Source organism: Vulpes vulpes, chromosome 2 (assembly GCF_048418805.1).
Source record: "Vulpes vulpes isolate BD-2025 chromosome 2, VulVul3, whole genome shotgun sequence".
In the NCBI taxonomy this organism is placed as follows: domain Eukaryota; kingdom Metazoa; phylum Chordata; class Mammalia; order Carnivora; family Canidae; genus Vulpes; species Vulpes vulpes.
In genome coordinates, this window is record NC_132781.1 from 128,087,619 (window position 1) to 128,099,927 (window position 12,309).

A 12,309-nucleotide genomic window follows, 5' to 3' on the forward strand; every position below is an offset into this window, starting at 1 on the left:
CATTCTTACCTAAATCATTTCCTTGGGATCCCTGGGTGGCGCAGCGGTTTGGCGCCTGCCTTTGGCCCAGGGCGCGATCCTGGAGACCCGGGATCGAATCCCACGTCAAGCTCCCGGTGCATGGAGCCTGCTTCTCCCTCTGCCTGTGTCTCTGCCTCTCTCTCTCTCTGTGTGACTATCATAAAAAAAAAAAATAAATAAATAAATCATTTCCTTCTCTTGACTTTTACCTGGAAACTCAAACTTTAAGGGTCTCACAACAGAGTAGTTTTGTTTTGGAAGATAGTTCCTCTCTTCTCCTCTCCCCTTGGTCACAAAGCTTGTGGATTTTAGTATATGAATTCCTCCTCTCATGAGAACTTCTCAAGTGGACCTCAGTTGGGTGGGTCTGAATTGTGCCTATCCTAAACAATTCACTGTATTTTTCAGGGTTCCTTGAGATTCCTTGGACACTGAAGAATTGACTTTCTTTCTATATAAGTTGCCTATAATGTGAACTGTTCTGGAAATCTATATATACTAAAGTTTAACTTCATTAATCTCTAGAAAGGTTTCATATGATCATTATATACTCTTACTACAGGGAAGTGTTCTATTAATGAAGACAATTAATGTGCTTCTTTAATTCTTAAAATAATCACCATTGTAAAAATGCTCTTTGTATTCTCATCAAATAGATAAACAGCACAGATAACCTCCTATTGAGTCATTGTAAAAACAAAATCAGAGTTGACAGTGACCTGCCATAGCAGTCAGAGTCAGACTGACCAGGATTTGAATCCTGCCCCTGCTCCATATATACTGTGTGACCCCAGGCATGTAAATCAGCCTTTCCAAGCCCCAGATGGTAATAACCTCATAGGCTTATTTGGAGGGTGAAGTACATGTAAAGCACTTAATACCATGCCTGGCATGTAACGTTAATTTTTCCTATTATGACATAAGTCTGGCAGTTATTTCTCCATATCACTAGTAGTTGACTAATAGACATTTTCATGCTAAAGATGAACCATTTAAGAAATACCTTTTAAAAATTATAATTAACTTGGGGGATCCCTGGGTGGCGCAGTGGTTTGGCGCCTGCCTTTGGCCCAGGGCGCGATCCTGGAGACCCGGGATCGAATCCCACGTCGGGCTCCCGGTGCATGGAGCCTGCTTCTCCCTCCGCCTATGTCTCTGCCTCTCTCTCTCTCTCTGTGACTATCATAAATAAATAAAAATTAAAAAAAATTATAATTAACTTGGTAGGATTCTATTTTTGAGTGTTTTTAGAATATCTTCTGTGTGCCATAGCAAGTGTGTTGTATTAGTGCTGTAGTCAGGCTCTTTGGAGATGCAGGGAAGAGAGACCTATTAGGGTTTATTTCAGCGCTATGTAAAAAGGACCCATGAAGTTTCCTTTCCTCCATTCAGCGCATACATTGGGCCTCTGGAGAACTTGGTTATTCACCACCAGGGAAGTTTAAAAGTAGTTCTAATCGTGTTAACAGCATATCAGGGTACTTGGGTACAACTCTATGTTTATTTGCATTGCTTTTTCCCTTCTCTCCATCGCTAACCATATCTTCCTTCGAATTTCTTTTTCTTCTCCCTTATTTCTCATTGTTCCTACTTATTGCTTTGCTATTTTTCTCTATTTTGATGCCATTCTTCCTGCAGTGACACTATCTGTGTATCTTGCAAACACCCATAGTGGGCAGATCTGGTTAAAATGTACCATCCAGTATAGAGGGTCTTGGGACCAGGGTTCATTCTTGCACTGGCCAACTGTGGACTGCAGGATGGGTTCAAATGTATAAAGCATCGTGCCCCCCAAACATCAGGCACCACCACCCTTGGAAGAGGAGGTGGCTGTCGCTGGTTAGGGCCCCTGGCTTCAGTTCACATGCCTTTTGTTGAGGACATTTGCCACTGATGATAGAAAAATGAGTAAAATGTTGTAACCTGTCCCAGAAAAGCTCCTGTTGGGATGAGGGAAGAGGCAGATAAATGAACTAATATTCAGCTTTCTGCTGTATTATAATTATTGTGAACTAAGCGGGGGAGAGAGTGGCAACTGCTATAAAATGGTAGTAGGAAATTCTTTACTGAAGGCATGTAAGATGATAGGGTAATTCTGTCAGGGAAGAAAAATCATCTGCAATAGCAGCTATGACATGCCTTGGGGTGCTTAAGAAGAGAGTATTTTAGTGCTTTGAGAAATAGTGGTTAGTTTTTTTTTTTTAAAGATTGTATTTATTTATTTATTTATTTATTTATTTATTTATTTATTTATGATAGAGAGAGAGAGAGAGAGGCAGAGACACAGGCAGAGGGAGAAGCAGGCTCCATGCCGGGAGCCCGATGCGGGACTCGATCCTGGGACTCCAGGATCGTGCCCTGGGCCAAAGGCGGGCGCCAAACCTCTGAGCCACCCAGGGATCCCCAGTGGTTAGTATTGAAGGGGCTCTGGGAAGAGGGTCTAGTATATGACACCAGTGAGGTCAATCAGCGAGTTAGAAGCAGAACTAGGAAAAAAATCACCTCCTAGAAGTTCAGGGAGAGGTGAGCTGGAAGAGTGACAGTCCAGTCAGTAATAGCTGCTACCACAGGGCGTCAGCAAAGAGAGGACCGAGTGGCTTCTTTAAGAAGTGGCCATTGAACTATCTCATCTGTTAGCAGATAAATTCTGTAGATCTAGAGAAAGGGACCAGAACAAGAAGCCTAATAACCTCAGAAGAGAAAGGTTCTTTGAACCTCTGCGTTGATCTCGGATTCATTCTGAGAAATGTTTAGAACCCCAAAAAAAGCAAGAAACATGTTTTCTAAATAAACAGGAAAAGAAGATAAAGCTTAATATGTAACAATATTTAAGTTTCTTATATTTGGCTAAAATTTCATTTATTTTTAAAGTCTTCAAAGTAGTTTCTCAAAATATGTATATTTTGTCAAAGAGTCAAATAAAAAAAAAGAGTCAGAAATGTACAAGCTATTACTTTAGTTAAAATAACAGGTATTGGTTTTAGCTACTAATGCAAAAATAACTCTCCAAAACACTCATGTTTAACCAAAGTGAATTAGAGGCCTTCTAGTCTCCTGGTGATTTAGCAACTATCTGTTTAGATTAGTTTATGTAAAAAAAAAAAAAAAGATGTTTCCTGTTAGAGCTATAGTATTAATTGGATAGACATGACTGCTATATACATACACGCATGATTTTTTTCCTAGCAAGTTGAATAGGATTTACTGTATATTTCATTGAATCTAAGATTTCATTGGTTATAAATTGAACCATTACCTTATATAAACCCTACCATAAATTTATTTATTTATTTATTTATTTATTTATTTATTTATTTATTTATTATTTATGATAGTCACACAGAGAGAGAGAGAGAGAGGCAGAGACACAGGCAGAGGGAGAAGCAGGCTCCATGCACCGGGAGCCCGACGTGGGACTCGATCCCGGGTCTCCAGGATCGCACCCTGGGCCAAAGGCAGGCGCCAAACCGCTGCGCCACCCAGGGATCCCCCTACCATAAATTATATTTGATTGCAAGAAGCATTCAGATTTCACAGATACTAAAATGCAACAAAATATACATTTCAGAATTAATGATCTATGATTATTATTTATGGTTTATTTGCATATTAATTTAGGAACAACAAAAATTCCTCTATTTAATATCTAAATTGCAAATGTAGTCTTAATTAAATGCAGGATGTAGTCATTAAATTTTAAAGTTAGGAAGGTCCTTAGGGCTGTCAAAGATGTTCACAAATGATCATTCATTTAATATATGCTTTGAAACCTACCATAAGCCAGACATTGTTAGATGTTGGATATATAATGATGAATAAAACCATGGTCCCTGCCTTCAAGGAGTTTATAGTTCATGGTGGGGAAATAGGTTTGCAAATTGCAATGAGCACTTTAAAGGAAAAGTACAGTGCTATGAAGAAATTCCTAACTGAGATTGGGACCACCTCCGAGGTATAGAACAATAGTTAAAATGAGTAGAAATGAACGAGGTAAAATTTAGACAATAAGCAGTCTGTGCAAAAGCCTTGAGCAGGAGAGATGTTGGAGTATTTCAGGTAGTGAAATAAACGGATAGGGTGGAGGTCTAGGTGACTTGAGTTGAGGTAAAGACCTTATAGTGCATGGCCACGTAGGACCTGTTAAACTGTCAGACTTTTGGTCTAAGCCCAGGGAGTGCCACTGGAGGATTTTAATAGAGGAAGTGACCCTGGCAGCTCTGTAAAGCCTGGACTGGAGTAAGATCAAAGTGAAGAAGCCTTGGTAGGAGTCTATTGTTAGTACAGACAGGCTAAATTGGCAACTTGACCTGGGGGGTTGTGAGTAGAAGATGCATTTTCTTGACAATAATTTGCCAGTATTACCAAAAATCTTAATTTGTGTTCAATTTGACACAGCAGTTCAGTTTCATGGCATTAGTTCTAAAGAAATAATCTTAGATATATGTAAAAGTTGAGCTACTAATATGCTCATCTCTATTACTTATTAAGAAATGGGTTTGAATTACAGTATTTTTAAACAAGTGGAAAGGAAAGAGGCAAATCATGCAGACTTTAAGGAGGCCATGTCATTCATTTGTTTAGACAGGGAGAGTCTTATTCATGTTTGGGTGAGTGCTACTGAGAGAGACACTGAAAATAGAATGGAGAAGAGATACTCATAAAACAAATTTGGGGGAAGAGAGACATTTAGGACCAAAGGGAAGATAGGTTCCTTTGGTCCAGGAGTGCTGGAGCTTCTGGGATAAAAATGCACTGCAGTTCTGCATTGTGACTTATTTTTTGAGAACTAGCCTGGGAACATAGCCACGCCTTGCAACATTGTTACTGGAGGGAAAAGTGTTTGCTTTTCAAACCAGAGAGTTGTAAGTGAATTTTTGGTTATGCAATCAGCCCATAAATTGGGTTGCCTGTAAATCCGAGCTTCCCTGGGTAAGTAGTAACTGAACAGGATGAAATTTGAGGAAAACATTTCTCTACTTGCCCTCCCCTTTTCCTTCTCTTTGCTCCCCCACTCCTTCTCATTCCTCTTCTTTTCTTCTCCTTTTCTTTCCCTTTCCCTTCCCTCCCTCTCTTCATTTCCCTCTCCTCCCTCCCCCTTTCCCTCTTATATACCCCAAAAGTTTATATTTTATACTATAATCAGAGCAGGAAAAACAGACAGGCACTTATAAGTAAATAAAAGAATCTCCTTCCTTCCTTCCATTCTTTATTTACTTTTTTTCTTATATAGCCTCTTTCTCTTGGACAGTTTTTTTATACCTGTGTGGTGGAAATATTCTACTGTATCCTCTTAATGCCCATTTGCAAGTTTCAGATATTTTGTGCTCTTTGCATTCCTCAAACTATCTAGACCAGTTTCTCTGCACAGAGGTGTTTAACTTTTTGATTTCCACTCCCCTCACAGAATGGATGCTTCAGGAAAAGCGGTTAACCATTTCCTTTCTAGTGCATGTTTAGTTTTAAGTAGGTTTTTTGCTTGTTCTCTGAAGATACTGCTGCTCTGTGGTTGTAATTAGCTGGAAAATTCCTTAGAGCAGTTTGCATTTGACTTTTTAGTAAGCTTGTGGTTATCGTCTCTGGTATTTCCTTGAGTATTTCCTTTTCCTATCTGTGTAAGAAAAAAAAAATCACTGTTCTGTAGCATTATAAAATGTCCAAAATAGTTATTGAAGCTAGTGTAGTATTTTTTAAATTGTTACTTCTCCCAGAGTGCAAAACTCTTTCCTTATGAATCAGGTTTTAAAATCCATGCTTATGTATATTGTATTTGTTTTATATATATATATATATAATTATATATATAAAACTATATATATAACTATAGTTATATAGTTATATATATAATTTCAAATATATCCACATGTGGATATAAGTATATTTGAAATTAGCAGATACTTTACTACTTAGGCTCTGTGGCATTAATTCTCAAAAGTACTAACTTACAGATTATTTTATTTTCATAACTCCACACTATATTGAGTAAAGGTCAAGTGTTTGTACCAGTTTTTACTTTTTATATACAGAGTATCCCCAATGCTTTGATGTGGAATTATTGTTGTGAGAATACAAATTTAATCATTTAGGCTTTGAACAAATATTGTGGAATCATAGAAGATGGATTAGGTTATACTTAGCTTATTAAATATTTAACTTTTTCAGAAAATGAGCATATCCAGATTCAGTCTGTATTGACTTAAATTATTATAACTGTTTGGATAAATTATTGGAAATCCTGGAAATCCTTAAATTATTGGAAATCCTACAGTAGTAAAATACTCTTCTAAATAACTGTCTTAAATACTTTAGGATGTGCAAGTGGTATAATTGGCAACAATGCAGTGCTCATGAATGTGTTCGTAAATGCCATGCTTAATGTCTTGGGATCCGTTTTGTTAACTACCTGGGAACAAAGGTTCTGCATTAGTATTATTAGTAAGTCTGTCTGCACCTTCTAAATATATTTTCTTTTTAAAGGTATTTTTAAACTCACATTATCATGCAGTGTCGAACAATACAGGGATGATTCACAGCGATACTTTATTCTTGGCTTAAATCATTTGAGGGTTTTTAGCAGTTATCTTTTTAGTTATATGTCCATTGAAAGTATAAAGTACTATTTGCTCTTGGAAATTATTCTTTATATATTAACCTCATTCTTGTTTTTCCCTGCATTTTAGTCGTGAGATGGAGAATAAAGAAACTCTCAAGGGGTTGCACAAGATGGACGATCGCCCAGAAGAACGAATGATTAGGGAGAAACTGAAGGCAACCTGTATGCCAGCCTGGAAGCACGAGTGGCTGGAAAGAAGAAACAGGAGAGGCCCCGTGGTAAGTCACTGTGGGTTACCTGCTGTAAGGAAAAAAGAGTAGGAGGAAATGGGAAATTAAGTATCCACAGATCCTCTTGTAAGCTTTTTTTTTTTTTTCTTGATTTTAAATGCAGTTGTTTCATTTGCTTGATATTCTAGCCACTTGGAACAAAATATAGCTAAAATTATGCTCACTAAGCATCTTAAACTTCGAGAAACTAAGCTGGCTGGTTTGGGGAGGTAATGCTTAAAGCAACACTGCCCTCTACTGTCAGTATCTAAAATCCTTTTAGTAGAGATTTATATTGTACCTTAGAAAAAGAAAAGCATTTTTTTTTCTCATTTTATTTTGATAGTCTGTCTCTAAGGGAGGATCCAAAGATCTGAGTTCCAGAAATCAATCCAGAAAACCAAACAGGTTGAATAGACTCATGGGGTTTGAGGTAAATTTAAAAGATACCCAAGGTTTTGATCTAGAAAATCTAGATCCTGGGATTAGGAAAGGCATACTCTATACTTTGCCATAGTTATTTTCTTCTAAAGCATACAAATACTATGAAATGTGCTTGTCTTTCTTTTTTTTTTCTTTTTTTTTTTGTCTTTCTTATAAAGGATGTAGACCTTGATTGTTAAGTGACCCAGTTATCTGTCTGTATCAGCAGTTTTTTTTTAAGATTTTATTTTATTTATTTATTTATTTATTCATTCATTCATTCATTCATTCATTCATTCATTCATTCATGAGAGACACAGAGAGAGGCAGAGACACAGGTGGAGAGAGAATCAGGCTCCCTCTGGGGAGCTTGATGTGGGACTTGATCCCAGGACCCCAGGATTACGACCTGAGCCAAAGGGAGATGCTCAACCAGAGCCATCTAGGTGCCTTGTATCAGCAGGTTTTTATTTGCTTTTTGTTTGTTCTGTATAAACAAAGATGACAAGTTAAAATTTATTACATTTGGGGGAGGGCAAAGGGATGGTGGGAATAACCATAAAAGTTATTGAGTAAACTATTCATTTGACATTTCCCTTAGCTATATGATCATCTAGGCCTATATTCATCCTACTTGCCTTTATTTTTTTTAAGAGGGGGTGGGAGAAGCAGAGGGAGGAGAGAGAATCTTAAACAGGCTTCATGCTTAGTGCAGAGCCTGACATGGGGTTTGATCTTACAACCCTGAGGTCATGGCCTGAGCTGAAATCAAGAGTGGGATGCTTAGCCAACTGAGCCACTCAGGTGTCCCCCACTTGCCTATTTAAGTAAAAATTTAATTCCTCAGCCACATTAACCATGTTTCAGATGCTCAATACATCATCATTGAACTGCGTTATGTGTTGCACATTTTACCCACTGGTGCTAACCCAGGGACCTAATATAGAATATAACTGTTCCTTTATATACCAACTTTTTAAGCTAAGCTACCACATTACCCATGAGTCTTTTCCTTTCCAGCTAAGCTTCCACATTTCTTCCATTTGTTTTTCATGTGAAGTAGTACGGTGAGAACCCCCTACAGTTTCAATAATCATATCAGAGGATTCAGATGAAGAAAGAAATACAGAATTTATCTTAGAAAAGAGAAAGTTCTAGGGATCCCTGGGTGGCTCAGCGGTTCAGTGCCTGCCTTTGGCCCAGGGCGTGATCCTGGAGTCCCGGGATTGAGTCCCACATTGGGCTCCCAACATGGAGTCTGCTTCTCCCTCTGCCTGTGTCTCTCCTCTCTCTCTCTCTCTCTCTTTGTCTATCATGAATAAATAAACTAACCTTTAAAAAAAAAGAAAAGAGAAAGTTCTGTTTAAACAGTTTATAGAAGGGGTAAATTTCTGCCCAATTAATATAAAGAACTTTAAGCCATATGAAGTTTGAATATGCTGCTTTCTGGAGCTCCTTGTGGTGGTGGAAAGTCTAAGTCTTTTGAGAATACCATAAAGCAGAAATCACAACTTTTTGAAAAGCCAGTTCTTTATTACATATAAACTAAGGACATTCACTTATCTAAGACCAAATTTTGTTTTTTCTCACTGAAACCTTTTTTTCAAATCCTCAAGTATGTTACCTGTATGTAGGACAGAGGTAAAGAGGGAAGAGATTTGTGGAATAAGACACACAACACGTAGTCCTTAAGTTCAATTATACTACCCTACATCTCATAGTTTACAGATTTCATATTACCCTTTAGAAGTTTATAATCTACTTGGAAAGTCTGATTTTTTTTGTTTTTATTATGTTTATATTAAATCAGGTCCTTGAAACATAAGTGATGTACAAATATCTCCAATTATGAAAATGTAACTTATTAAATAAAAACAAAAGCATGAAATATCACAGAACAGTATGTGACTGAATGCAAAAAACAAAAAAACATGTGGAGTGGGCAGAGAGCAGTAACAGATTAGAAAGAAGAAAAATGTGTTAGGCTGATAGAGTTAAGTGTGCATTTGTAAAGGGAGTTAACCAAGATGGCAGTTTTCACCAGGTGAAGGCTAGAGTGTGCTGGTGTGCTGCAGGCTAGAGATGTGGATTAGGAGGGAGAGTAGGAGTGGAAGCCCAGGAAGAGATCAGGTTAGTCATGTTTGGTAGGCATAGCAGCTGGCAAGTAGAACAGTAGGAGAGTAGCGGAAGAAAGGCAGGGAAGGTTGGCTAAGGCTATAGTGTTTTAGTCACAGCTAGTTTAGGTCTGTTGAGAAACAACAGATCTTACAACCTTCATTTCTGCTTGACAGACTGCTCTTCAAATGTGTAGCTTCTTTTAGTCATTCTGAAATATATGTCGAAACTATTGTCATAAAACACTGCCAAAAAAGGCAAAATATATTAATCAGACTATTTGGGCACTTAAATTATGCCCATTATTGTTTTCAAGATCCTGCATTTTGTCAATACAAATGAATAAGAAAACGTCTCCTTGAATCTAGTTGAATAAATTAACTGTAGAAGGTAAAAGTGCTTATTTTTCACATTTGTTTACTAACCTATGATTGTTGATTTTGAATGTTAAGTAATTTAGGGCACATGATAACAGATCATACTAAATTCTAAAATTATGTATAACGTCTTAACTAGTGATGGAGCCTAAATGAATGAAATCTGTGGATAAAAATAGTCTTAACATTTATTGCTTGAAGTAATACTAAATGAAAGTTGATATACTGTTACATTTGTATAGCATTGTGTAATGAAAAGGACTTTATTTCTTTGTTGTATTTACTTATTTTTCTTATATTTTTAAGTAACCAAACTAGTAAATTTGTTTAATTTAGGTGGTAAAACCAATCCCTACTAAAGGAGATGGTTCTGAAATTCACAACCTGGCTACTGAGTCTCAAGGAGAAGGCCAGGCAAGCACTGCATCACCCACTGCTAAAGGCCGACGCAGTCCTTCTCCTGGCAGCTCCCCATCTGGTCGCACAGTGAAGTCAGAATCTCCGGGAGTTCGGAGAAAAAGAGTTTCCCCGGTGCCTGTAAGTTAACGTTTCAACAATTATGTTAACTTTCTACAATTTTACAGAAAAGTTTGACAGCAATCTGTTAGAGCAGCATTTCTCCAGGTGTGGCCCACAGACCCTTGGTTTGGGGAGGAAAGCAGGTCCTGAGACCCTTCCAATGGATCCATTAGATCAAAACAAATTTTCTAAGAAAACTGAGATGTTACTTGCCTCTTTCACTGCATTAATATTTACAGTGGTGGGTAAAGCTGATGCATTCATCTAAATTAAAGCTATAACAACAGAAACTGTAGCCTTCCTGGGGTATTTGTGGCATACTTAAGACAAGTGAAGGAAGGAACTTCAATAAATACAACAAATTATTTTTCACTAGTGAGATTTATTTTTTTAATATTTTATTTATTTATTTATTTATTTATTTATTTATTTATTTATTTATTTATTCATGAAAGACAGAGAGAGAGGCAGAGACACACGGCAGAGGGAGAAGCAGGCTCCTCGCAGGGAGCCCAGTGCGGGACTCAATCCCAGAACCCTGGGATCACGCCCTGAGTTGAAAGCAGATACTCAACCACTGAGCCACTCAGGTCCCTTCACTAGTGAGATTTCAAGCAAAAATTAGAATTCCAGGAAATTCATATCTACTACTGTAAACTTGCAGTTTCCCAGTACTTAAAAGAATTTTATAATGAGATTAGTGATGCTATCAAATGTGATTATTTTTCATATATAATCGCACAGTAGGAAAAGTTGGTTGGTGTGGTTTCAGATTCTACATCAGTCTTTAAGAAACCATTTCTTGGGAGTTATCAAAGAACTGTGTTCATAATTATTGGAAGAGTCTTTTAAAATACCTTTTCCAGCTACATATATTTGTGAAGCCACGTTTTCTTCATGTATTTTAACCAAAACATCATTATCACAGCTGGCTTACTGTAGAAGCATGGATGAGAATCCAGTTGTCTATATTAAATTAGACTTCAAAGAGATTGGCAAAGTGATAGGTGCTGACTTTCTGAGAGAGAGAGAGAGAGAAAGAGTGGAAGAATGAGACTTCTAGTGGCAGAAATGCAAGTTAAAATTTACTTTATAAACTTGAAGAGCAAATGAGTGGATAATAGAATGATTATGATCATGACCACAAGGGGGAGATTTGGTTTTCCTCAGATCAGCGCATAAAAAATCCTTTTAGAAGTAGCAGCACCTGGGTGGCTCAGTCATTTAAACTGCTGCCCTTGGCTCAGGTCATGATCTCAGGGTCTTAGGATTGAGCCATGCTTCAGGCTTCCTGTTCAGCAAGGGGTCTGCTGCTTTCTCTCGCTATTTCTCTCTGTCTCTCAAATAAATAAACTCTAAAAAGAAAAAAAAAATCCTTCCAGAAGTAAATTTTAAGTAAATCTTTTTACATTAAAGCCCAAGATACTAAATAAATAAGTAAGTAAGTAAGTAAATAAATAAATAAATAAATAAATAAAGCCCAAGATACCCAACAGTATTTATTTGCTTTATGTTGACACATCTTTAAACGAGCTATTTTTTTTAAAGCATATAAAGTCTTGTTATTAGCTCATGAATCTCTAAATTAGGTGGAACTCTGCAGGAATGACTTATGTCTGTTCCCCATCATACCTGCTGAAGCTGGAATATCCAAGATGCTTCCTTATCATGTGTCTGGTACTTCAGCTGGGATGCTAGAACAGTTGGAGGCTGTTGGCATCTCTTCTTCATAGCATGGAAGCTGGGTTGCAACACCACGTTTTGTAAGCCAGGAGAGCTTATGGAACAGATTTTTTCTTTGTCCTCAGAGAGAACCCTGCTGACACCTGTTTTTGGACTTCTAGCCTCTGGAACTATGAGACAAATTTCTATTAAGCTCCCCCACCCAACCTCCCCAAAAAAAAAGGCTACTAAGAGGGCAAATCCAGTCTGGAAGCTTTTATGAAGCCACTTTGTTTCCTAATGCCTTATTGCCCAAAAGTAGTAACATGCTAGTTGCAAATACAGAATTAGTGTGGTGGGGGACCACACAAAG

At 37.5% G+C, this 12,309-nt stretch overlaps 1 protein-coding gene across 3 annotated transcripts in view; it reads left to right on the forward strand.

Annotated features, from left to right (window-relative positions):
- Positions 1 to 12,309, forward strand: part of MAP3K1 (mitogen-activated protein kinase kinase kinase 1) — a 78,898-nt gene that overhangs the window by 37,430 nt on the left and 29,159 nt on the right. For all 3 annotated transcript variants that reach the window (XM_072749953.1, XM_072749954.1, XM_072749955.1), the window contains exons 2-3: positions 6,699 to 6,849; positions 10,092 to 10,292. In XM_072749953.1, coding sequence (XP_072606054.1) covers positions 6,699 to 6,849; positions 10,092 to 10,292 — 352 coding nt within the window. The remainder of the gene's footprint in view (positions 1 to 6,698; positions 6,850 to 10,091; positions 10,293 to 12,309) is intronic.